At 31.2% G+C, this 26,075-nt stretch overlaps 4 protein-coding genes and 1 long non-coding RNA gene across 5 annotated transcripts; 2 read left to right on the top strand and 3 right to left on the bottom strand.

The window, feature by feature from the left end:
* The first annotated feature begins 879 nt into the window (after positions 1-879).
* On the top strand, positions 880-1,906 carry LOC114423823 (basic blue protein-like). The gene is made up of 2 exons (XM_028390720.1): positions 880-1,117; positions 1,503-1,906. Exons 1-2 carry the CDS (start codon positions 952-954, stop codon positions 1,700-1,702), a joined length of 366 nt encoding a protein of 121 aa, XP_028246521.1. The 5' UTR covers positions 880-951; the 3' UTR covers positions 1,703-1,906.
* Positions 1,907-8,964: 7,058 nt separating this feature from the next.
* LOC114424412 (thaumatin-like protein) lies at positions 8,965-10,759 on the bottom strand. The gene is made up of 3 exons (XM_028391251.1): positions 10,593-10,759; positions 9,377-10,040; positions 8,965-9,299 (listed from the first exon to the last, which is right to left on the bottom strand). The coding sequence occupies exons 1-3, from the start codon at positions 10,654-10,656 to the stop codon at positions 9,158-9,160; spliced, it is 870 nt and encodes a 289-aa protein (XP_028247052.1). The 5' UTR covers positions 10,657-10,759; the 3' UTR covers positions 8,965-9,157.
* Positions 10,760-11,152: 393 nt separating this feature from the next.
* LOC114421164 lies at positions 11,153-13,685 on the bottom strand. The gene is made up of 3 exons (XR_003668500.1): positions 13,280-13,685; positions 13,049-13,118; positions 11,153-11,965 (listed from the first exon to the last, which is right to left on the bottom strand). It is a non-coding gene; the product is annotated as an uncharacterized LOC114421164 (long non-coding RNA).
* A 1,434-nt stretch (positions 13,686-15,119) lies between these two features.
* Positions 15,120-17,864, top strand: LOC114424298 (F-box protein At1g10780-like). Its single transcript, XM_028391138.1, has 4 exons — positions 15,120-15,226; positions 15,744-16,490; positions 17,073-17,353; positions 17,433-17,864. Exons 2-4 carry the CDS (start codon positions 15,746-15,748, stop codon positions 17,667-17,669), a joined length of 1,263 nt encoding a protein of 420 aa, XP_028246939.1. The 5' UTR covers positions 15,120-15,226; positions 15,744-15,745; the 3' UTR covers positions 17,670-17,864.
* A 2,263-nt stretch (positions 17,865-20,127) lies between these two features.
* LOC114421799 (transmembrane emp24 domain-containing protein p24delta3-like) lies at positions 20,128-23,187 on the bottom strand. Its single transcript, XM_028387872.1, has 4 exons — positions 22,900-23,187; positions 21,165-21,377; positions 20,616-20,692; positions 20,128-20,514 (listed from the first exon to the last, which is right to left on the bottom strand). Exons 1-4 carry the CDS (start codon positions 23,101-23,103, stop codon positions 20,370-20,372), a joined length of 639 nt encoding a protein of 212 aa, XP_028243673.1. The 5' UTR covers positions 23,104-23,187; the 3' UTR covers positions 20,128-20,369.
* Positions 23,188-26,075: the final 2,888 nt, after the last annotated feature.

Genomic DNA, 26,075 nt, shown 5'->3' with positions numbered 1-26,075 from the left:
TCCTACGAAACTTGAGACTTTATTAATTTCTGCCGAAATTGTGGACTGTAAATTACAAGTAGCTAGAATTTGGTCGTGGTCAATTATCATTGATTAAAGGTATAACATTTTACAGGAAAAAGGGTGAGAAGATGGCCATGGTGGCAGGTTGACACAATTTGTTTGGTATTCCGTCTTAGTAGGAAATGCGTTAGGCACTCCTCAAAATTTCATGGCATGAAAAGTTAAAACAAAATCAAGTCAATCCACTTACTGACAATTTGGAATTTAGTATAGTGGAGTTTTAACTTTAACCACTATATGACATTTTTTAATTAATATCAAAGTATAGCAATCCTTAGCAACTTGAATTAAGGCGGAAAACACGTACATAAAAAACTAGTATTACGCATCGTGTAGAAGACTTCATCAATTTCTGCCCATTTGTGACATGACCCTGGTTCTTCTATGATACAAGTAAACTGTAATGCAGTAGAGAATGTGGACCGTCTGATTTCAAACGTAAATTGAATTTATCAAAATGATTTATGAATCACGAGATCTTATCAGATGATTCTCATCATTTGATTGTGTGAATGTGTATTTTTTTCGACTACAGAAAATTCGAAAAATCTTCACCTTATATTTGCTTTGAATTCTCAACATAAATTTATCATTACATAAGAAGATAGATATTTCTTACCCATAACACACTAAAAAAAAATGTAGTCTTCTTCTTCTATAGATAAAAAGTAATGAGCCTTGGCAGACATGTGGCATGGTCGCAATTAATTTCTCGTAAACGAGTCGTCCAGCCATGGTATTTAGTAATTAACCAACCACCCATTAAGGGTGTGGGCCTTCTCTGATTCTTCCATTATAAAACCTTGGTTCTTAGACACCGAATCCACTCACCTCCAAAACATATCTCCTTCTTTACTTAGTTCAACTCAACCCAAGGAGATAATTAATATGGCTCTGGGAAGAGGCAGTGCAGTGGTTCTACTACTTTGCTTCTTGGTGCTTCAGTCTGAGATGGCTCGTGCTGCCACTTATAGAGTTGGAGATTCTAGGGGTTGGACCTTTAACACCGTTACCTGGCCCCAAGGAAAACGCTTTAGGGCAGGTGACACACTTGGTTAGTATCTTTCACTATTCTATCTTTGTAAAAGATTTATTAGATAAATTCTTCTTATTCTTTTACTTTATCAATCTGAACCACCAACACATTTATACTTCAATTCTGAGTTTAATAAATAAATGGTCAAAATATAATTTTTTTTCTCGTGTTATTTTTTGGTTTTAGCTTAATCTTGGCTTACATGATAAAAGCCTATCTAATCTAAAGTGACATTTGACAATTTGAGAAGTGTCAGTATACTGACTAATTATATATGTATATATACACAAGTCTCTTGCATATGTGAAGAGTGTGTTAGTGAAATTAATATAAGTCTCTTAATTAAATACGTATAAGATATGTGGTGATACATTAATTAATTATTTGTGTATGGGGGTGGCAGCGTTCAATTATAGTCCAGGGGCTCACAATGTGGTGGCGGTGAGCAAGGCTGGGTATGATAGCTGCAAGACTCCAAGAGGAGCCAAAGTGTATCGGTCAGGGAAGGATCAGATCAGACTTGCTAGGGGACAAAACTACTTCATCTGCAATTACGTTGGTCACTGCGAGTCTGGGATGAAAATTGCCATCAACGCTGCATGACTTTCTTCTCTACTCATACGCATCTATTCTAACGCAAACTGCACCCCTTTAGTGGGAATCAACTTGTCTCCTTTAAATAAATGGATAGATATAGGACGTGTGTGTTATTTAAGAAAAAGGGTAGCTATGTGTGCTCTCCTATGTATGTAACTTATTATCTATTGATGATTCAGAATAAATGTCGGCAGTATATCATATCTCTCAGAGCTTATCACGTTTAGTAAAATACAAATTAAATATTGCTTTGGCCACTTTCATTTTCATATACTACTAAAAAATAACCTAAATCATTTGGTAATATTTTAACGATTATAAATAATTATATCATTTTTTGGATATATTAGATAGAGAGTTTAAGTGTCATATATGGTTGATGTAAAAAAAAATTATAATCTCAATCAATTAAAATTAAATTTCATGACTTTTAAGATGATTATTATAAAAAATTAAAAACTTATCATATATAAAAACTTGTTATAATTAATAATATAAAAAAAAGTTTACACCATAAGGACTTCAATTAAATTGATCTATTAGAATTTATACTTATATAATTTTATCATATATTTTTTTTATAGGCTTAATGAACTTTAGTTTCTATAAAATAGGAGTTTTTGTTTTTAATTTTTTTTAATTTTAATTCTTGCAGGTAATATCTATTGTTAAGTGTAAAGGTGATGATGTTATCCTGATACCAAATCAACAAATAATAATGTCTTTCAAAGTATTATGTCATCATAATAATATCATTAATGACCAAAATTAAAAAAATGACATATATATTTGCATATACTCAAATATAACTATTTTCATACTACTTAATGATATCTCTTAAAAAATATTCTTTAATTAATTGAGATTTTATTTTTAATGACTCTTTTTTCTTTCTTGATATAAAGCTTCAATGAAGTGATGAAAAGTATTTTAAGATTTTTTTTCTAAATGTGATTAGTAGAATTGAATGATATTATCTAATCTTATTAATTAGTTTAAATATAATTAATTTTACTTATATTTAAGTTTAAATACTTTATATTTGAAACTTTTGTGGGCTAATAAATTAACCAACAAGCCCACCAATTCAACTCATTTAACTTGAAAGTTATATAAATCAAGTCACATAAACTCTCAATTAAACGGAGCACTGTTTTTCATACTCAAACCCACAAATTTTCAGATTTATACAATTAGCTTGTGAATTAAAGTCCGTATATCTAACTTCAATGATAACTAAATTAAAATCATTATGACTATAGGGCCGGGGTGTAATATTTTTGTCCCTAAATCAAAAGCATTATGACTCTGGCCCAATCCATGGCCTTGAGTCATCATTTTTTAGGCAGAAGTGCCCCAGCACTCTTCAACCACCCCATTACAATTGGCCAGCATCTTTGGCTATAAAACCATAATTCTTATTACAACAAGGTATCATTTTCTGCTTTATCAATCTTTGTTATTATAATATATTGCAATTAAAACCATGACCCTGGGAAGAGGTATATAGTGCTTCCTGCTTCACTTTGAGATGGCTCATTCAGCCACCTACACAGTTGGCGATGCAAATGGTTGGACCTTTAACAATAACCCAGAATTAGAAATTTGGGCTAACGTTTGGGCTTATTTGTAACTTTATTTTCAGTTATGGACTTTGCTTGGGATCTAGAGAAGCTTAACTATTCTTTTATAATTTTAAATTTGAGATGTGATAGATGCAGGACTATTTATTCAATAATTTGCATAACATTAGTTTGTGTTTATCTTTCTCCATCATTATAATATGACATGTACTGATTAATGTGAGAGATAGACACGGAAAAAAAATATTATTATATTGTTGTGTGAATTGTCATAGAAATAAAATTTATTTTTAAAATATAAAAGAATGAATTGAAATAAAAAAAAATCACGGATTAAAATTATATTTTATCCAAATTATTTTGTGGAAATTATATATGGCTTATGATTCATTGTCCTAATTTTTTGGTGAATTCAATTTTCAATACTATATAGCGTATATTTGGATATGCAATACATTGGGCAGAAATCAATATTTTAACATTTATGGTGAAACAACTCTTTATTGCTTTCAATTTTTTCAATAACTCTCCACCATGAAATTTGGAGCTGAGATCGATTCAACAAATTATCCAAAAACGCTCATAGTTTTGGGCAGATTGTAAGTCTTCTAATGAGACAATTCTAAAGATAGGAACAACTCAAACCATGCAGGAATGTTGACATTGCATTTTTACCTATGTGATGCATTGTACTTGCAGTTTTCAACTACAGCCCCAGGGCTCAGAGTGTGGTGGATGCCAATGCTGGTTTCGAGCACGATTAAGATAGACGACTGCCTAGAGCCTCATATATATTTAAAGGAACATCAAATTTTTTATTTAGTCTATATAAATATTAAAATTTTATATGATATTATAATTTAATAATGAGCGTGAACTTGAAGAAATGTTTCTATTAAATATTGGATTGTAAAATGTTATGCAAAGAAGGATAACATAAGTTATGAACATAAAAGAAAACAATAAAAATTAATTTTTTTCTAAAACATGATAATTCTCTAGACTGATCTTTGATGTTACAGGAAATTAACCAAAAAAATTATGTTTTCATAATTATTGAAATATTATCCACTTTGATTTATATCTAATGCTTAACTAAATCTTATCCATTGGCCTAAAAAAAATCTTATCCAATGCAACACAAATATAGTTTTTGAATGCACATACCATGGAACTGCATCAATTCCCATCCGGGTATTACTATTCTTTATAGTTAGTGCTTAAAAATAAGAGTTTGTTTTAAAAGCAGTTAAATTTGTTGTTGGGAAGTGAAACAATTAACTTCATTAGGGATATTTGAATATTTAATATCAGATGGTAATTATCTTAAAACAAACTAATAGTAACTACAATATTATGAATAAGTCAAAGTTGTTCAAGTTATTTTAGGACTTTTATTTTAATATTCAATTTGCAACTGTTAATATTAATCCTCCTTATGTTTAGGAATAAGTTAAGGGATATTGGTGCAAAATTATCTATACCAAAAGCAGTGTTTTACTTATGTCAGCAAGGTAGATTAATTAATTTTTTTGTTTTTAGATAATTTTATATAAATTATTAATTATTTATGTTATCGTTAATAACAACTTTTGGAGTAATATTAATTATTTATATTATCAGTACTTTAAATGATTTTGATTATAAACGAATTATTAATAAATTTTGCAAAAAAAAAAAAATTCAAGACAAATAATATTTCAATAATTACGTGGACTTAATTTTTTTTTTCCCAGACACAAAATCTAAAGACCAATCCTATCAATCAATTAATTAGGTAGTAGTACCTACCATATGTGAGTACAAGGAATTAAGGAAGGTGTACATCTAATGTTAACATCCTTCCCTTACTCCTCACTAGCTATTACTTTTAAAAGCAACGATCCCTGGTTATTAAAGGATAACAACATAATAAAATAAATTAAGAATTATCTTCTGTGAATGATATTTGTTTTTTTATTGAAAAATTAAAATTAATTTAATTTATGATATTATTGAATGAGTAATTTAAAACTATTTTATCATAAACATATGTTTAATAAATGAATTTTAATATATTTAATATATATATATTTGCACTAAACCAGAGATTATAGGTGAATGTCTCCTAAATCATTAGCCGTTCATAGTACATTATTAATGTTGGTTTAAGAAAAATTTTAGACACAGAGAACATTAAATACAATTTCTCCTGCTAGTAATGTTAAACAAATATTAATCGAATATAACTTCTTCCGCTAACTTATTGGATTTAAACTAATTTTAGTTTAAAAATATCATCCATAATAATTTTGAGTAAAATTATCTCTAGCAAATGGTATTGTGGTTTATACCATAAATAAATTAAAACGAATTTAATTTAAATTTATTTTGTAATATATTAAAATATAATTAATAAATTAATTTTTAACATATTAAATGATTAGATGTAAATTAATTTTTATTTTCCATCTTATGAAAAATCCTTGGTTGGTGGTGGTGGGTATGCATTTTGTAGATAAGTTAGGGCAGGAATTGTGATTCCATTTGAAAACACTACAACTCATAATGGTGGCCTCAAACACAGCATTGCAAAGTCTAAATTAATTATACCCTAATGCTTCTAGGAATCCAATGCTCCAACCGCTACAATGGGGTAATCCAGCAAAAAAACCTAAAATTCAGAAAGAAAAAAAATGCTACAATGGATGTCATCAAAATATTTCTGCCAGCTAGCCAATGGATTTTGAACAAGTGGAAGCGCACATGAAATTATCCTCAACACTTTAGGTTTAATTAGACTTGTAAAAAGGTGCAACTTACCATCAAGGTATCAAAGCCAAGACAAAAGTTTAGGACACTAACAAAAAGGGAAGTTAAATACTGAAAGTATTTACCTATTCACGTTCAAGTTCGAGTTTGGTGGTTGAGTTAAGTTAACACACTAACAAAATAAAATAATAGGTAATGATCAATAAATTACGCTTCAGAGTTAATATTGATTCCCACCCCCAAGATCCCCTTTTCTAGGAAAAATAAAATAAAAAACTAAGTACCTTTCAAAGCATGGTTATTTTCTTCATCGAGTATTCTTGCTTCCTTTTGTATACGCACAGCATTTTCATCAAAGAAAAGGGACGTGTTTCTGATAAGTAGGAATCTGCAAAATAAAAACCAATTAGACGACTGAGACATATATATAGATATAAGAAATTGCACAGTGCATATACACCCGAGACCAAAATTAAAGACAAACGTAAATATTTTGTATAACTCAATTAACATGTGCATGGTGCGGAAGAAGAGAATTGAGCCCACAAGGGGTTTCTCAGAGACAGATTCACAGAGCCCGTTTGGCCTACTGGCCACCTCCAACTGTCACCATTTAATATTAGTGGAGGTGGACAGAATGCCAAAATGGCTATGGAATAAGGCCTCCGAGAAACCCTAGAGGCTTTATAGGGCAAAGGAAATGGAAATTCGATCTGGCTGAGATTTGAAGAAGAGATCATGGCTAGCTAGGTTTTGACTAAGCAATGAGAGGAAGAAATAAGTTAATTTCTATGATGGGTTTTTAAATAAGAGTGGCTTTTGTAGAAAGAAGGAGCATAAGCGTGCATGGAGTTGTACTATCTATTGGAATATTTTGGCCCCTTGGGGGCTTCTGTTGTTTTCAAAGACTTTCAATCCCTTTGTTTTGTCTGTAGAAGTTTGCATATATATCTCTGCTTAGGGTTGTACATTTATGACAAGAATATCTGCTTCTCATTTGCAATAAGGACTTTTGTGCCCTGAGAGTGCTGCTAATTATCTTGCACATGGTTGAAGATAGTGAGGCTTTCTTTGACCATGGTTCTTAAGTTGCTATTTGCTTGCATTGTGATTTCACTATTCTTTTTGACTTGCTTCTAAAGGTGGATGCAAAATGGCTGGCCATGTCTCCCACTCAGTTTCTAATTATTTAATTTGTCAACTCACTGTTTATCAGTTTAACCTTTGGCATCTATTGTAGTGCATATTCCTAAAAGAAAACTGTATAGTTACATCGTCTACAACTACTAAATGGCTTGTTTGAATGATATTTGGTCAGTTTGGAGCCTGAACTTCTAGACATAATAAGCAAGTCTTAAGACTTAACGGTGGTTGGTATATTTCTGTCAAAAAAAAAAACAGTGGTTGGTATATAAAATAACCACACCATGGAAAGAACGCTCACATTCTCAAAAGATTACTTCGTATCATTAATTTACTGTTCCATAATTAAATTATTAGCAGTAAGTTTTTTCTTTCTTTCTTATTTTAAAAATTTCAAATAATCACTTTCTAGTTTCTATTACATAATCATTACACACTATAAAGGAGTGTAAAACATTCTCATTCGTACCAAATCATAAGCCTTTGCGTCTAATATTTTTATTTATTAAAAGGCAAAATAAGATTTTCACGTATGAACCCGCAACTGCAAGTAATCAAGCACAGTTGAGAAGATTATCTGTCTCAAATGTTATATGAAACCAAAAGAAATAAAGAATATAAATATAATCAATCAGAGTTTTGTTTATTAATTGGTTCCACATATCGAATGTAATTTTAAGAAATTAATAATTATAACGTATATTTCAAACCTGATTTCTTCCTTTCCATCGGTTTCCAAATAGGCTATATATGTATAGTAATCCGAGCTTCTGATGACTCGGTAGAAGTTTGTTCACAGGGATGATTGCTGTTATCTTCTGTTCGTGTGCTAGCTTTCCTCTCTTGGCTTTGTTGTATTGGTTTGATTTTGATATTGTGAGTGAATTTTTTTTATATTGTTACAATTATAAATCACTACTTTTAAAGTAATAACTACAAAAGTCAATAATTTTTAATTATTATATAGCAATCCATGATTAACTTATTCGAATTAAATTATTGTTGAATGGAATGCGCGAGATAGGTAGTTTTAGCAATTTGGTATGGTTGGGGAACAGCCTTTTGGATCTTTTTCCTGTTTGTGGCTTCCCTATTGCTTGAAACAACATTCAACGTTGTTCACTCTTTCTAAGGAAATCAGGGTTATAAATGGAACTATATATGCTATGTATTGAAACTTGAAAGTGTGACCCCAATGGAAGACAATAAAATGTACTAACAAATCTTGGTTCATTAAGTTGCTTCCCCACCCCGTGCCTTTTCTTTGCAATTGCAGGTCCCACATCCCATGGGAAAAGATGAGTGATGTTCCATTGCATTAAATTATTGCATTTCTTTTGAAGGCTGGTTTAAAGAGAGAGGTATCTTCCGTAAGCTTAATTAACTTCGTGAGTATGCTTCTTTTGTGTATGCAAATAGCTTTCACATACATCCATATGAGTATGCAAATTGAACTTTTTAGATTCTTTTTTGGGTTTAAGATTGTCTGATTGGCGTAGCCAACTGCATTCAATTGTCCAGTTGATTATTTCTGTTACAATTCTAGTTATTAGTTGCTTCTTTTTCAATATTGTTAGAGAAATGTTCTTAATCCTAAAACTTGCAATGTGCTACATTAGCATTAAATTATCATCAATTGTAACCATTTGTATTGGTTCCAGTTCTTGGCAGGGGATTGTGTTACGCCCTCAGCAACCAACGTAAGCATGAATCACTCACGAGTCACAACAAAAAGATTTTGTTGTTGTATTAGTTCAGTTGTCTCACTCAGATGATATTCTGAGGCCTAGCTAGGATTGAAAAAAAAATATAGATAAAAATTTGAACTTCCAAGGCAGAAAATTCTTTACATCATGTGTTAATGCTCGAGGACATCCTCATGTAATCAATGTTGTTAAAATGAATTAATGATTGTAACAAAGAGAATTTCAACAACAACAAAAAAAAATTGTAACAAAGAGAAGTTCTTCAATTGCATAATCGGCTAAGGTGTGATCCTTAAATTGAACCCGTATGTCAATGGGAGGAGCATCAGGACCCACCAGCTCTGAGGTATGGCTTTATAGGCTTTATTTGGTCGATTACATACAACCTGCTTGTCTTGATAGGAACAAGCTGTCTGATTCCTGCATTCAAGAAGAATAATCAGAAGAAATATCTTGTATAATTCTATGATGTGTTCCCATTTGGAGACTAAACCTACCTTGATCCACAGAATATCACAACAAAGTCTGCTTTTGAACAAGTTATTAGACTTGTTGGGTCATCAAGTGCAAAACTATATGCTGCAGGGCACACTTGTTTGAAGATCTTGGAGTAGTTTGAAGCCAAACATGTTGCAGGGTTTCCATAAGTCCCTCTGCAGCAATAATCATCAGTATTGAAGACATCACATGCACTCCGGCAAGCAATAACTTTGTCATTGTCCTTAGAAGCAAGCTCTGAAGGGCAGTTCTGCCTCAAATCTCCATCACAGCCAACAGTGCTGCAGTTCCCTGTGCCATTAATAGCTTTCACTACTATAGGCAAGTTGAAGCCATCCACAAGGCTAACATCATAGAAATCAGGTTCACCAAGGGTGAAGTCAGCACTTGTTGCTGGAGGGCTTCCAGGGCCAGTGCAGTTTATGCTGGTGCCACAGCCACCTGTTTTGCACTTTCCATTGCCGTTGTTGTCAAAGTCGCAGCCTGTTCTAGCCCATATCCTCCCACTCCATCCATCTGGAGCAGTATATACAGTTGTTTGTCCTGATTTCAATGCGAAGCCGTCGCCACTGTGGTTGTCACTGCGCGTTATGCCAGGCCATATTGTCTCCTTGCAGTAATTTACTAGAGTGAAAGTCTTATTGCTTCCACACAGTTCAGGTGCTGCCAACCAACACATCAAATTAGCAAGCATAAAAGTAAATTTCCATCTAAGAGAGCCAATTTGTTTGTTTTTTTTTTTTTAATTTTAAAAAACTGAAGGAGCTCTTTGTTTTAAGAACTTAGAATTTGGTTCAAAACTCAATGGCGAGAATTTAGTATGCATGGCAATGGCAGTGGATTACTAGTTACCAAATTGTGTTAGTGATGAACCAAGAAAACTATTCAGTAGAAATATTTTTTTTAGTATATTAATCCAAATAGGAATATTGACAGTTGGGAATAGAGGAAACTCTACACACAGGACCAGTCTCATTTGTGCAAAACCCAAAAAAACATGTAGACTTTAAAAGACAAAACATGTTTTTTTTTTGTTCTCTTATTAGAGTTGGAATTTTATCTCGGTAATCCACATAATAAAAATTTATATATATTGAAGGTCAACATAGGTTACTAGGTGAAACTTAAATTCCGAATAGAAAACAACACTAAAAACATTTAAGGAACTGTATCTAAGTTTTGTCCGGCTTTAAATAAAGCTTAAAAATGAATTACCTGAGGCAAAAATGACAATGAAGATGGAGGTGAGTTTCAGCAGTGCAATGTGTGGATTAGCCATCTGCTAATGCCCTCAGTCACTTTGTCTCTTAGTTATGTGACATTTGATGTGGTGTGAAGGGTTGTGTTATTTAAGAGTAAGATTGAAGAGGACAAAAGGAAGAATACGTGAGGAAGAGAGTTTGTGTACACTGACAGCCTAAACAAGCTTCCTTCCTTAATCAAGCAAAAAATACCTTGCCCGCTTATGTCACCCTGATATCCTAAAAAATCATATGTTCTGCACCTTTACGCACTTTTCACTGATCTTACAAGCCTTTCCTTTTTTTCTTTTCTTTTTTATTCTATTTTTCTCTTGTTTTATAAGAATCAAATTTGCAACGACGCTATTTATTCACCGAGATGTCTTATTATTTGTTGTAGAATTGAGAAAACGGAGGGAAAAGTTTTGTTTTGTTTTTTTTATGTAAATAAAGGGTTATTATGTTTTAAATCACTTACTTGGTCAGATAAAAATCGATTTTCAATCTCACATATGCTTTCCCTTTATTTTATTTTTTTGCTTTTCCTTTTTCAATTGTTTCGCTAAAATTATGGGAAAATAGTGTATACTGCAGAATCACAGAATAGACATGAAAAAGAAAACATTAAAAAATTACAATATTTAAAAAGTTGAATGTCCCTGATTTCATTAGCACAAACCTTGTCTAATGTCTTCCCTTGGTGATGCCTATCTTGGAAAGGAACTTTTCCAGTTGGAACTTAGAACATAGAATCTCAAAGCAAAGCATCCCAAAACTGTACACGCCATGGATCTATTTGTTTCCTTGGGCCATGACTCTATATGTGGTCCATTCTAAGGTTCCAAACCTTCAAAGTCCACAGAAAAATAAAAAATGCCTTATCACAAAGCTTGTACTGAACTTGGCAGGAGCGTTCCTTTTAGAGATTTTGATCTTTCTAAATTCCTCAAAAGGGAGTTTCTTTCTTCTCATACTTTGATGACTTTGACACTATATATCTTTTCATGGATTTTGTTGGAAAGAAACCATCTATGTCTTCCTTCCAAACTAGATCATAGCGATTGCAGAAGTTTAGATTAATGAGGTGTACTTCTTTCCAAATTTCCACTTGAAAAGTTTCATGTCTCCATATTCTTTCCTGTACTTGTTGATTTCATCTTGATCCCACCCTGATGTTTCTGATGCAGATTCTGTATGTTCAATTATAATGGGCATGTAACAAGTAACGACAAAGCAAAGTCTAATGTGTAAACTTCTTTGAAAATGATAGAGATCTCTCTCAAGGACTGTTCAAGAAACTTCCATTATTCTATTTCTTCTCTACAAATCTCAAGAGCCCATGAAAGACTGTAAAAAGAAAAAAAGAAAACACCATTATCAGCAATTGTGTTTAAGAGTAAAACAAAAAGAGCATCCCCGGCCTTGTTGGAGCTGTAAGGTTGCTAATGTGGAGATCAAGGAGATAATACTCAAGCCTAGCTCAAAGAATCTAAATAGTGAAATGAGAATTTGGTAAAAAAAATATATATAATGAGAATAAATATGGAATTTATTTATCAAAATAAATTAATAGCATTTTGATAGATAAAATAAAATTTTAAAAATAATTCATATAAAAAAAAATTAATTATCAGTACAAATTAAAATAATGATAAAAAAATAGATTATTAATTGAAATTGATATTGATATGAAATTTAAATAAATAATATAATGATTATTTATATATTTATTAATATATGATATAGATAGATATTGATTGGTATTGATTTTGATATGAAATTTAAATAAAAATATAATGATTGTTTTTATTTATTAATATGTAATTAATTAATTATTATCTTTTGAATCAATTAGTACTTAAGATAATATCAATAAAACTATTTTTCTTTTTATCGTAAACTTGAATTAAAAAAAAAAGACATTTTTTAGTAGAGAGTGACACGGGTGCTGATAGTCAGTCAATAATCATCTTTTATATAATATATATGATATAAATCTAATCATTATCTTCATAATCATAATCATAATAATTAAATTGTGTAATAATTTATATAAAATAATAATAGTGATACATTAAATAATTGAATGTAACTAAAAATTTAGTATATGATTTCTTTATACATAATTATCATATATGCACATATAAATATTGTTATTATTTTTAATTAAATAAATGATATATATCAATATAATGGACATAAATAAAAAATATTTTCATTTTTTATAATAATTTTAAAATTTGAAAAAAAGTTAAACATCTTTTTACTAGAGCGTTACATGTGTGCTGACTATGCATGGCAACAAGGACAGTTTTTGCTAACCCTGCCCTCATCCTTGAAAATCGACTAGGCAAGAAATTTGTCCCCCCACCCCCACCCCTTCCTGCCCTGTCCTCCAAATACACTTAAAATATCTTGTTAAAAATTTACCTAGAAACAACAGTAGTCATGACATACAAATCGACGGGACCATATATTGGTGCTTCAAGCCTTCAACTTTCTGCAGCAAAACATGACAAAGTATAATTTCTAAGAAAGTTCATCATATAATAACAAATCAGAACAGAACCTAAATCATGGAATTGGAAGATCAATAAAAAAAAAAATTAAATCATCTCAAATAAGCCTAAAGTGCGATTCAGAGTTGAGACGGGAAAGTACTTGTGCGGTGGGCTGGTGGCGGCGTGCAAGTAGGGGGGCACGCGAGCATCGTCACGGCGAGAAGTGAGACGATGGTACCAGTGTGTGAATGGCGATAACAATGCAGTGTGTTGTGTGTGGTGGCAGTGTGCTATTGACGAACAATGGTGCGTGATCGTGAGAGGGAACAAGTGAAGTGAAGGTTTTGTGTCGTAAGTGAGTGGTGTGAGAGAGAAACTATACGAGAACTAAGAATCAAAATGAGAGTGAGAAGTGAAAATAGGATTTTCTTCTTATAATAGTTGTACGAGCAGAGCAGATATCAGCATTACCAAAATCACCCTTGCCCTCACCCCCAAATTTAAGATGTGGAGAAAATCTGAATCTAGTTAACTCGATTTTTTTCCTGTCAAAATCGAGAAGAATTCAGGCGAGTGCCCACAAATATGGATCCGGGTCAGGTTGCCATGCCTAGCTAGTGCAAACACACATAATTAACAACTATATCTTATACTGTATATAAATATATGATATAGATATAATCATAAACATTTGTATTATAATAATAATAATAATAAAAAGATTAAATTGTATAAACATTTACATAAAATAATAACAAAATAAAAATAATGCATTAAATAAATAAATGTAATTAAAATTTTAGTGTTTGATTTCTTTATACATAATTATTATAAATATACATTTAAATGTTGTTAATATTTTTAATTAAATAAATGATACATATCAATATATTTGTCATGAATCAAAAATATTTTCCTTCCTTTCTTATTATAGTTTAAAACTTTGAAAAAAAATGAGACATCCTTTTTATCATTGCATAACATATGTGTTTGCGCAATCAACAACTATGTTTTATATAATACTGCTGTAAATAATACTGGTGTAATATTCCATGTCTCTCATGGATTTTAGGTTTACAAATTTCTATATTATTAAATATTTTAATGTATTTGTTATGTCTTTTTATTTTAAATATATTTAGACATATGTCTTTCTGCAGTGGTGAATCCAATTTTTTTTTATTAACGACGATAAGAAATAGTTTATAATATTATAACACAAAAAATATCACCAATAATCACAAAATATATAATATTACGACAAAAAAAATTTAAAATACTTATTCTTTTACAAATTACAATTATCTTTTATGCATTTTCATACTTTGAAAATGTTTTATGATTTTTTTTATTATCAATACAATAAAAAATTAAAGAGATAAAAAAGTAAGATTAATACTAATTTATTTTCTTTTTTTATTTCTTATGGGGTAATCTCTATTTTTCTATGGAAGAATTTTTTTTATTATACATATACAAATATAAAAAAAATTGTGGAGATAATTGTCTCCATATCCTATAACTTGGATCCACTAGTGTTTGTATATGTGCTTGTGTATGAGGATGCTGATGCTTACAAGTATACTCACGAGTCTGCTCTTAATACTATTTAAAAAAAAAATATTAAATGAGAAGATATGTTATGGATTAGTTTTATATCTAACAAGACACCAAAGATGTCTCTCTAGTCAATCAATTTCACATTCTAAATTAAATAATTAATACGGAAATTATTTAAAATGATGTTATCTCAAAAATTAACTTTAAATCCAAAATTAATTTCTCAGTACTTGTTGGATTTTCACGGATAAGAAAGAGTTCTTAGTGTAGAATGAAAAATATGAAAATTTACCTGAAATTAGGTTAAGATGTGTTTCAACATTGAAAGGCAGGCGCAGCAAATTATTGTTGTATTTTATGTACAGAAAATATTTAAAAAATATTGTGAGGATATGGTTTTCAAAATTCAAAATACCGATATAAAAAGTATGTCTTCCTCAAACTCCCGCTCCTTCTTCTTCTATCTCCATCTCCATCTCCAATCAAGAGAGAGAAAGAGAAAGGGATTTCAGCAATCCCATCCAGATCTTCCCATTTCCATCGTTAGGTAAGTTCTTCAATTCTCACTCCCTTCATTCTCTCCTCACACATCATTTCCTCTTTCATTCCTATCTATTGCTTAATTAAATCTTATCCTATGCAACGAAACCATATAGTTTTTGAATGCGCATATGCTGGGACTGCATAAATTTCCATCCGGGCATTTCTATTCTTTATAGTTAGTGCTTAAAAATAAGATTCTTTATAAGTGTTTAGCTTTTTTGTTACCATAGTTAATCTAGCGGCTAAAGTTGTAAAATTTACCGTTTAATCCATGTCTTGGATTTTCTGGATGTTTATTTTGAGATTGTTGTTTCAGATTTATGGACTCTTCCAAAACTGTGCTTGGTACATAACTGCGTAAAAGAATAATCTTTGTTGTTGTGTGTTGCTTTCGTTACCAAGATAAGACTTTTGCTGTTGTGCTTGTTTTCATCACTGCTTGGTGTTGATTTTGAAAGATGGTGTTAAATCTACGTACACATTTAACAATTATCTATTTGATTCTTCATTCTTGCTCCCAGCTATGGATTCTCTCCCTGATGCCATTCTCCAATGCATCTTGTCCCGAATCACTAATGCTCGTGACGTGTCATCTTGCAATTGTGTTTCCAAGCGATGGAAGGACTCCACCCCCTACGTCAGAACCCTCTACTTTCCTCGCAGCTCATTTGACACCCCTTCTTCTTCTTCTGAGGGTGCTGACAACATCATCAAAAGAATGGTGTCAAGAGTGGTGAAGTTAGAGGAGCTAATTGTGTATAACCCCTTTTCCTCTAATGGCCTTGCATCATGGCTCTCACTGGCCGGGCAAACTCTTCTTCAGCTCGAGCTCCGAATGGAAAACCTCGCCGACAATCAGGGCTTCCATGAAAGCCCTTCCAAATTGGACTATATTGGTGCTGCTAAGAATTTGGAGTCTCTGAAACTGTGGGGTGTGTTGATGGTTCGTTCCCCCAAATGGGATGTGTTTCCTAACCTCAGGAACCTCGAAATTATCGGTGCAAGGTTGGAGGACCCTGTGTTGAGTGTGGTGCTTTGCTCATGCCCGGTTCTCACCAGTTTGTTGCTGCTTGGATGTGAAGGGGTTAGATCGCTCTCTATCGAGTTGCCATGTTTGGAGCAGTGTAAGCTGGATTTTTATGGGAGGGGGGACTGTTCTCTCACTTTGACTTCCCCCAACATTGAGTCCCTTGAGGTACAAGGCTGTAGCTGGATTAGGGTCCCTGAAACCAAGCATTTGAGGAAACTTTCCATATCCAACAGTGCAGGTAGTTAACTCTACTTAAGTTTTTGGGATTCTTTGTTCATGACATGGTATGAGAGCCTTTGGGATTAAGTGCGTGTTTGGTTTGGTGCCACTAAAAAATGGATTCATGTTGCTTGAAGCTGGAAGAAGTAGCTTATGCTTGAAATTATGGACAGACGTACATATAAAACGCACAAGCAAACACACTAAGTGGTGTAGACAATAGATTTTGATCCTTGCTTTTTATTGACAGTTCAAGCCCAAGGGCTCTTCCTTGAGTGGTGTATTAATGAGAGAATATTTGGGAATGTTGGTTCATGACATTGTCCATCTCTTTTTGTGTCCTTGTTTTCAAGTAATCTCCAGAGTTTGTCTTTGGACAAAACTTAGATACATATTCATATATGTTTTTAGCATTTTATTTGATTTAGAATTAGAGTTTTATTTTGATAACCTATACCGATCTTTAATGCAAATTTTTATTACATGTATTATTGAGATGAAACACCAGTTTTGATTAGAGAATAATACCCAAAGCATTTATGCTTATCCCTTTTTTTTTTTTCAGTTTAACTTACTTTCCTTTCAATTTATTTGCTTTCAGGGAGAGTGTATATGGTTGATTTTGGAAAACTTTCAGCTCTGGAGTATCTGTGTATGAGAGGAATCCAGTGGTGCTGGGATGCCATATGCAAAATGCTGAAATTGGCAAGTGAGGTGAAACACCTCTATATGAAGGTTGAATTCACTGGGGACTATGATGCACTTCAACCCTTTCCAGAGATTGATTTTGTTGACTTCTTCAACAGTCATCAAAAGCTGCAAAAGTTTGACATTCATGGAGCCATGTTTGCAGCTCTTTGCCAGAAGAACAGTCTCAAACATGTAAGTTCATAATAATATTACCCTTCTGATTGAGGGTGTTGTTTAATATTTCAATTCATCTAATGAGGATATTTCACAGGTGGATTCAGGATTTGTGATTCCGTTTTTGGAGGAAGTGGTGATCACAGTGAGGTCACCTCTAAATGCTGAACAGAAAATGAGTACTCTTGAATCATTGCTCAAATACGGGAAAAGTCTTAAGAGAATGGTTATAAAGATTCTTGAGATGAAGAGCTGCCATAGTAGTGCTGATGATTTTTTTGACGAGATTTGCCGGTTCAGATATATGAATCATAGCATAGTTCGAATAGAATAAAGCTGAGAGGTTATTACTATTATTATTTCTTGATGCCTTCTTAGTTTCAGACACTTTTTCTATGGAGCTAATTATTTGTTAACATTTTCTCTGGTGTACGATTTTGTTGTATTGGTTTTGAACTTCACTGGAAAATTGACTCCCGTTTTAGTAAATTTGGAGAATAAATTTAGCATCCCTTTCATGATTCCAAAATATTGCAGTTGCTTTAAAGATCCTAATGATTTTTTTTTTTTATTTCTGTATAAAGGATTATGCATTATTATTACATTACACCATTTTCAATTATGGAAGCTAAGATGAACAGTTAACTGTTGATGTGAAATGTTGTACATGAATAGTGCATATTATATATTTTTTTTCTGTGCCAAAAAAAATATAGTAGCAGCTAGCAGGTAACGAGTTAAATATAAATCACTTTATTTCTTACGCTTCATTCACCTTTATTCTCCCCACCCCCCTATTATATTATTCATCATATTTCTTATTTCCTCTTTATTCTTTTCTTTTTATCTTAATTTTTTATATCTATATTACATATTTACATTTCATAAAGGATGCGAAAAAAGGACTCGCAATAAGCAAGGAGCTTATGGTGATTATTAAAGTTGTCTACGCATTCAGCATTCATTGTCTTTAATAAGAAAAATTAAATGAAATATGACAAATTAAAAATCCTGCTTGTTTTGTTTGGTGTTTCATATAAAGTGTTCATTTATTTTAAAATAAGATCAAATTAATTTTGAATTACTAAATTAATTAAATAGTGTTTTTAAATTAACTTGTATCATAACTTTTATAGTTTTATATTAAAATAAAATATAGACATGGTGTGAGAAATTAGCATAAAACACGGGCCCGTATAATTCGTGTCAAACAATGAATTGAATTGAATTGAATTGTATTGTATTGGATATCATCCCATACAAATTGAACTTATTGAATGATCTTGCATTAATAAATATTATGAAAATGACATAGGCTTCCTTAGTTATATTTAAAAAATATAGGTTCCTTTCAATTTTTTTTTATAAAAAAAGTAGGTTTAATTAATTTTTTGTTTCTCTGATTTATTATTGATTAAATGTAAATTTCGTTCTTATTTATTTTCAAATCCATAATTTAGTCTTCCTATGTGTTAATTGAGACATTTAATCTCTTACTTTAAAAATATATATTTTAATATTTTTATTTTTTAATTGAAATATTTTATTTCTCACTTGTTTTAAAATATGTGATTTTATTCATCATTTTTAGTTTTAGACTTGATTATGTACTTTTTAAATTCTTTTATTAATAAATTAAATTTATTAGCAATTAAATGATTTTAAAAAAATATTTGTTGTGTGGGATAAATAGACACACATAGGTTAATGCTTACAAATTATATAGATTAACATTTGAAATCCGTCATTAACTAAAATTACAAATATTTTAAAAATGAAAGATAAAATATCTCAATTAAAAAATAAGACTAAAATCATCAACTTTTTAAAAATAAAGGATTAAATACTTCAATTAAAAAATAAAAAGACTAAAATCACCAATTTTAAAAAATAAAATAAAATAACAAAAATTACATTTTAGCTTTTATTACGTAAGTGATTTGATTTTTTAGTTTTTTTTGTTCAATTTAATTCTTTAATTGTTAAAACTGATTCATTTTTTTTAAAATGCGTATTTTGTGGTGATTTTAAATCACTCTATAACGGTTTCAAATTGTCACAAAATATGATTTCTTATAATTTAAACTAAAAAATCAAATTGAATTAAAAAAAATAAAGGATTGAATTAAATTTAAAAAATAAATCAAAGACTAAAAAACTAATTTAACCAAAAATGTATAATATAATGATTGAATGATAAGTTTAACCCTATGCTAAATAAAAATTAGTCAATTAGATACTTATGATGCAAAATATTCATTCAAGACAAATTTCTATTGATTAATATACTTTTTCTTAAATACTGATGCTCACATTTGGAGCGTAAATTTTGTTTACCTAACATTATTTAACTTTAGGTTAAAAAAAAAAGCAAGAAAAGAACCACACTATTTCAGAGAATCTTTTAATGATCAAATGAGATACAAATTGCCTTGGTATGAATTTGTAAGTTCCTAACGTTGTTCTTACATGCCTCGAAGTATTTCCCTGCCAACTTTAACATCTTAATGTTTTTTTAATTTTCTATTAAAATAGAGTTTACCAGACTTTTAGATTAACACCAAAAAATAAAAATTCTATCACGTTTTTTTTTTTTGTAACATGGTCAACAACTTTTCAACGAGTAACTAAATGCACACTACATGAAACAATCAATACTATGAAGAAGAAATGCTAGGAACTCACTCCCTAAACACAACCATGATTGAACACAATCCTCCTTAATGAATTTAATTTTATCCTACCCTGTAGTCCCCAACACAAAGATGGTAGCTAACAAGAACAAACAGGTATGAAGATCCACTTTTACCCAAGTATCATCATTCACTAAAATTCTTCCCCTTTTATCTGCAGATTTTCATATCCCAATCATACAGGACAATTCATTGTAATAATCATCTGTGGAAAAGAGATTTTGGAAACTCTACTTGTGGTATCAACAATTTCTGTCTACACTTGTAAATAGTGTTTCATGAAAATTCTTTTTAAGTTATTATATGTTTGCAGTATCACTAATCAAATTAAATTAACTAATCTATATAAGCTTCTTCTTCTGGAAGTACCGCTTCAAATACCACAATTGCAAACCAGAAACTGCAATGCACATAGCCAAGGACATAATGCTAAACCATGCCACTCTGCCATTTGTTTTTTCACTCACAATCCTCATCTCAGCTTCCCTGAAACCCAAAAACCAAAAATTAAACATATGAAAAGTTTTTTTAAAAAAAAATTGAAATAAACTATTTATAGGGGGAGATATTGATGTGATTGGAATTACCTGCCCTTAAGATAGAGCAAATTCTCATGGATGGCCTCTACTGCTCCCTCTAGCTTTCTCAGCTCAAGCTCAACTCCCTAGGTATCAATCACGTGTAGAGACAAAAATAAGCAAAGAGAAGCATTCAAGAGAAAAAGGTTTAGGTATAGATTTCAATTCAGTTTTGGATCATCTCATGTTCTTATGTTATGAGAGAGAAAGATGCAAAAGTAACTATAGTAATACACCATTATTTGTGTAGGGTCCATTAAACATTCTATAGTGTCTTTTCCACTCATAACTTGAGGGGAACATCAAATAAGGAACATGAGAGGTTCCAAATCTTTTCAATTCACACGCAATTACTAAATGATTTCAGCTCACAGTGCAAAACTACTTCAAGCAAACTACAAACCTAAGAAGCTCTTAAAAACTATTTTAAAACAGTGCCTGAACTCATTTCTTATTATACCTTGAGCAAATGTCAGCCCTTGATAGGTAAAACACTTAAGTTCTATCTACCTATAGTATAGGGAGATTCAAAATTATACATATCTCTTGGAAGTTTACCTCAATCTTCTCTTTTCTAGCAACTGAATCCCAATCCTTAGCTGCAATTCCAATTTTCCAATCAAGGTTTACATTAACCTCACCAACTCCTTGACTAGGGCTATCCACCCAGAAGCATGCAAGGTAGTTCCCAGCCTCTTGAGTTGTAAATGCAATACTACCATGTGTTGTGTTCTCCTTGTGATGAAGATTGTTTCCATAAGGTGATGTCACCTAAAGTAAACAAATTACTATTAGAAACCAAGAGACAAGTAATAGACCTCTATAACAGCTGATATCAGAAGGTTGTCATTCAAGAGCCAACCAGAATTACATCTTGATAACACAAACACAAGCAAGTGTAAACAACAGAAATTAAACTATTAATACTCAGTAGAAATGCAAAATGTTTCCAAGTACATGTTTTTCACAATCACAACTATTCAACATTATTTCTGTTCGGACTTGAAATCTTGTATATGAATTATGAAGTTATCATGCAAGGGATCCATGCCCCAGGTAGCTGAGGTATTTGATAGAACATCAATTGATAAATTAGTGGTTTTTTATTACTGAGTGTCTGAATGACAGAATTCACACAATACGGCAAAGGGTTGCTGTTCCCCAGTCTTATGACTCCTATTGTATAGAGATTATTCTCTGTCCAAACTTACAGAACCACGGCACAGGTAACTCCCTACTACACCACACTACATACTTCAAACATGACAGTTATTGTTACACTTATATACCTAATGATACATAACTTCTCATGACAGTTATTATTGGTTCCCGTGAGTATTAAAACGTCTCCAACTCTGCCATCTTTGATCTTGACAACTACTCAACATAGCAAGAATACTACTCATGCTGTAAGACATTTCCACCATTATGTCTGCAAACCATATTTTAAGATGTTTTTGCCTAGCCATTACCACCACATCTACAGTGGCAAATTATTCAATGAGCTCAATGGCAATGAAATTGGACCTCCTGGCTCATGCTTGTAGACTGACCATCCAATTATAACCGACTCACCGTATCAGATCACCGTCTTGGGATTTAAAGAAAGAGCTCGTGGGTCTTGAACCCTCAGGTCCAATATGAAAAGATTCTAGATTCTCCCCACGGATGACTAAGGCACCATTCCCTCGTCACATGTGAGGGAAGTACCATGCACGCCACTCCCCGAAATGGGGGAACCGTTAGAGAACACACTCTCATTAAATAGCTGTGATCCATCCGGGTTACACCAGGTCACACATAGTAGATGCTCACTAGGGTTTAGGACTCCCTGGCATGTGTGTTCTCTAGCGCCAACACCTAGACCATTCAGGCTCCACAAGCATATACCAACAAATTCCGAGAAGTTTTAAGCAATAAAAATTACATTCACTGATAAATACATGTAAAAACAAAACAAAGTTATGAAAATTCATAACATTATTATCACGCGAAATTTCATGACCAACATAAGATAATAGGATAACAAATTCCCAAAGATAAGACCCAAAACTAACATAGAAAAAACAAATTTCCACAACATGGTCTTCCAGCTAATCAGTTAAGAAAGCAGCAGCTCGGCAAAGTGTCAAAAACATATTTTTTACCTTTGAAATTACCAACACACACTCACACAGTAATTTCCCCAAAGCAAATCCAGGAGAAAACAAATCCGTCAACACGCAAATCAAGGAAGCAAACAGACGAATGAGTAATTGAAGAAGGAGGCAGTAGAGAAATCGCAAAAGGGTACCTTGACGGCGATGGTGAGGTTGTGGGCGTGATCACTGGGGATAACGACGTAGTCGGCCAAAACGACGACGTTGTGTTGGATTTCATCGGAGACGCACTTAGTGCCAGTGGTGGGTAACGTCAGCCAGATAGCAAGGGCGGAAGGAACCAAATTGGTCGAGAAGAAGAGGAGTAGTAGCAAGGTTAACATAGCTCTGTTCCCCATAGCAGCCTCTCTCTCTCTCTCTCTCTCTGTGTGTACACAACACAACACAAAAACTAACAATCTTTTTCTTTCTCTCTATGGGCTGCACTCTTTGGATCTTTATCTAGGCGGCCTTCTCTATGATTTCAGTTTTTTTTTTTGTTTTTTTTTTTTTACAGTACAACTTAACCTTTTTTTTATTCATTCTAACTTATTTATTAGCAAATGTTAAATAGTGTTATTGGGACATTAGTTAAGTAATTAAAGTAAAAATATTTTCAGTAGAATACTTAAAATCGTGCTTCTCATTATTTTTTAACACCTTTTTATGATTTTTATAATAATATATTCTTATTTTAATTCATTAACCAATATCTTTAGAACATCAGATATTCATATTCTTATTTATTTATCAATCTTAGCCTACTTAACTTATTTTTTACTCCATTGTTTTACGAATTGTCCTTATTTGATTAATTTTCAAAACTACGATTATGAGCACAATTTGAAAATTCCAGTTTAACTAGTTTGTCTTGATTCCTATTTATTCATTTATACCTTGACTAATTTTTTTATTCCATTTGTTTTCTAAAGTTTTCCTATTGGACTAATTTCCAAAACTAGGATTATAAACAAAATTTGGAATATCCAATTTAACTTTTTCTTTCTTTCTTGATCCTTATTTATTTATTTATACCATTTTTTTTTCTATTTGACTAGTTTTTACTCCATTAATTTTCTAAAGTGTGCCTATTGGTCTAATTTTCAAAATTATGATTATAAACAAAATTTGAAAGAAAAATAAAGTATTGCAATGTAAAAAGGACCTATAACTATTTTTTTAGATAAAATTTAAGAAAAGAGGATAGTATTCCAATCCAAGACAGAAAAGTCCTCCCTCAAAGAACGCTTAAAAGAGTTCTTATAAATGTAAAAAAAGAAAAACATTTCCGCTCAAAGGGAATAATGTTCTAATCCAAGGAAAAAAAAAAAGACTTTGTCTTTATCTACTAGACTAATCTCTTGGATAAGGAGAATAATTTTATTTCCCCTATATAACCAAATAAATTATATCACTCCTTTTATATACTTATTATAATTCCATTCATGCTTTGACCCGATACATGAAGCGCTTTTTATTTTAGATATAATGTAAAGTATTAACTTAAGCACCATGTTTATATTAAATGTTTCATCAGTTTTATCCTGTAAAAAAAAGTTTCATCAGCTTTATTTTTATTAAATTAGGCAAAGTCTGTATCAATTGAAACAAGTCTTTAATTTCTACTTTGACAGGGAGTCAGGGGTTGAATCACACGTCTCTTTCTACTTTTCTAATTTCTGTGTCTCAATTTTTATGCATGTATACAATTTAGGCCAGAATAAAGCCCAACTTAGGAAACTGCAATGATCACCTAAGCAACATTCCAAAGTTTATCCTAGACGCAGTTTTAGTTCAAACTTTCGTGAGTACCACAATAATTGTTAATTAAAATAGCAACTGTATCTTACTTTTGTGTTTGCAGTTCATTTAACAAACATTTCAGAATCGTTGAATTTAAGTAAAAAAAAATTATATAGTTATTTAAAATAATAAAAATGTGAAGATCGACATCGTGAGAATTTATGAAAAATCATATAAAATAATTTTTAATAATTCATGAAAATTACTTACATTAAATTGCCCTTAGACAAGAAAACCATCCTTCTCACAAAGTCTGCTTTTAGAGAAAGTTTAACCTAATCTTATAGATGAGAAGAAAAAGAGTTCCAACGGCTCTCTAAGCCTTTTTCACGGTATAATAAAGTTGAGTTCACTAAGAGGGTATTTGGAAGGAATGATGAAAATAATATTAAAAAAAATGTATTTTTATGTGCATACTTTTTATACACTAATTTAATTAAAATTTTATTTTTATTTTTATCTTCTAAACGAAACACACCCTCAGACACATTATCTACTTCGAAATACAGTGAGGATATTTTGGAGCAACATGAAATTCTTTTTCCTTATATCACATCCAAACAGAAGAGCTAATAATAATTATATCCTATACTATCTAACTGGTTTCACTGTCCCACAAGAATTTTCACTCAGATATGGTCCAACATGGGTTAGGAACCACGTGGCCCTACGGCAAATTTCTGCCATGCATGGAAGTGTTTAGATACTTTGAAGAAGAGCTTGAGAGAATGTCAAAAGCTGAAACTGCTGAGAGTGGTAGAAGAATATATGGGAAGTGTAGTGGAAAATGCTGCTTCTTTTGTTGCTTCCAAGAGTTGTATTGAGTTTGAGGCTGCAGTTAATTCAGGCATTGCTTCCAGCAATGTTCATCCTTCTTAGCAACTCTCATGTGGAATTGGAAAGGTATTGGAGTTAGACAAATATGATACCTAGCATACTCTTTTAGAAATCACAACTTTTTATTTAATTAACTTCACTAATATATTTTTCATAGTTTCTAATAAATTTTAACTTATATAAAAAATTAAAAATAATGATTTTCTCAAATTTGAGACAAATAATAATATACATTAACTATATAATAATCAGAAATTAAAACCAAAGAGCAACACAATCATGGAAAATATAATAATATTTATTTAGAAAATAAAAAAAATTAATTAAATTTTGATTCTCTCAACATTTTTAAATCTCAATTTTTAGTTCTTCAAAAGTTTTCTTAACAAATTTTAGTTCTCAATTAATTTTCATCAGCATTTCTATTCTCTCAATTTTTTTTTCATTTTAGTCCTTATTTATCTTTATTGTTCAAGATTAATCCTTATTTTATTTATTTTTAATCTTTATTTTTATATATTTTGAATTAATTTTGAACAATAAAAAACAATGAGAAACAAAAAATGCTGATTGAAATCAATGGAGGACTAAAATTTGTTAAAAAAACACTTTTAAAGGACTAAAACTTGAAATTTGAAAAAATTGAGGCACTAAAAACTTAATTAACCCAACCAAAAATTAAACAATTTTT

Source organism: Glycine soja, chromosome 8, assembly GCF_004193775.1.
Source record: "Glycine soja cultivar W05 chromosome 8, ASM419377v2, whole genome shotgun sequence".
Taxonomy (NCBI): domain Eukaryota; kingdom Viridiplantae; phylum Streptophyta; class Magnoliopsida; order Fabales; family Fabaceae; genus Glycine; species Glycine soja.
The sequence above is the reverse complement of the archived record's forward strand: the minus strand, read 5'-3'. Positions and strand labels throughout refer to the sequence as shown.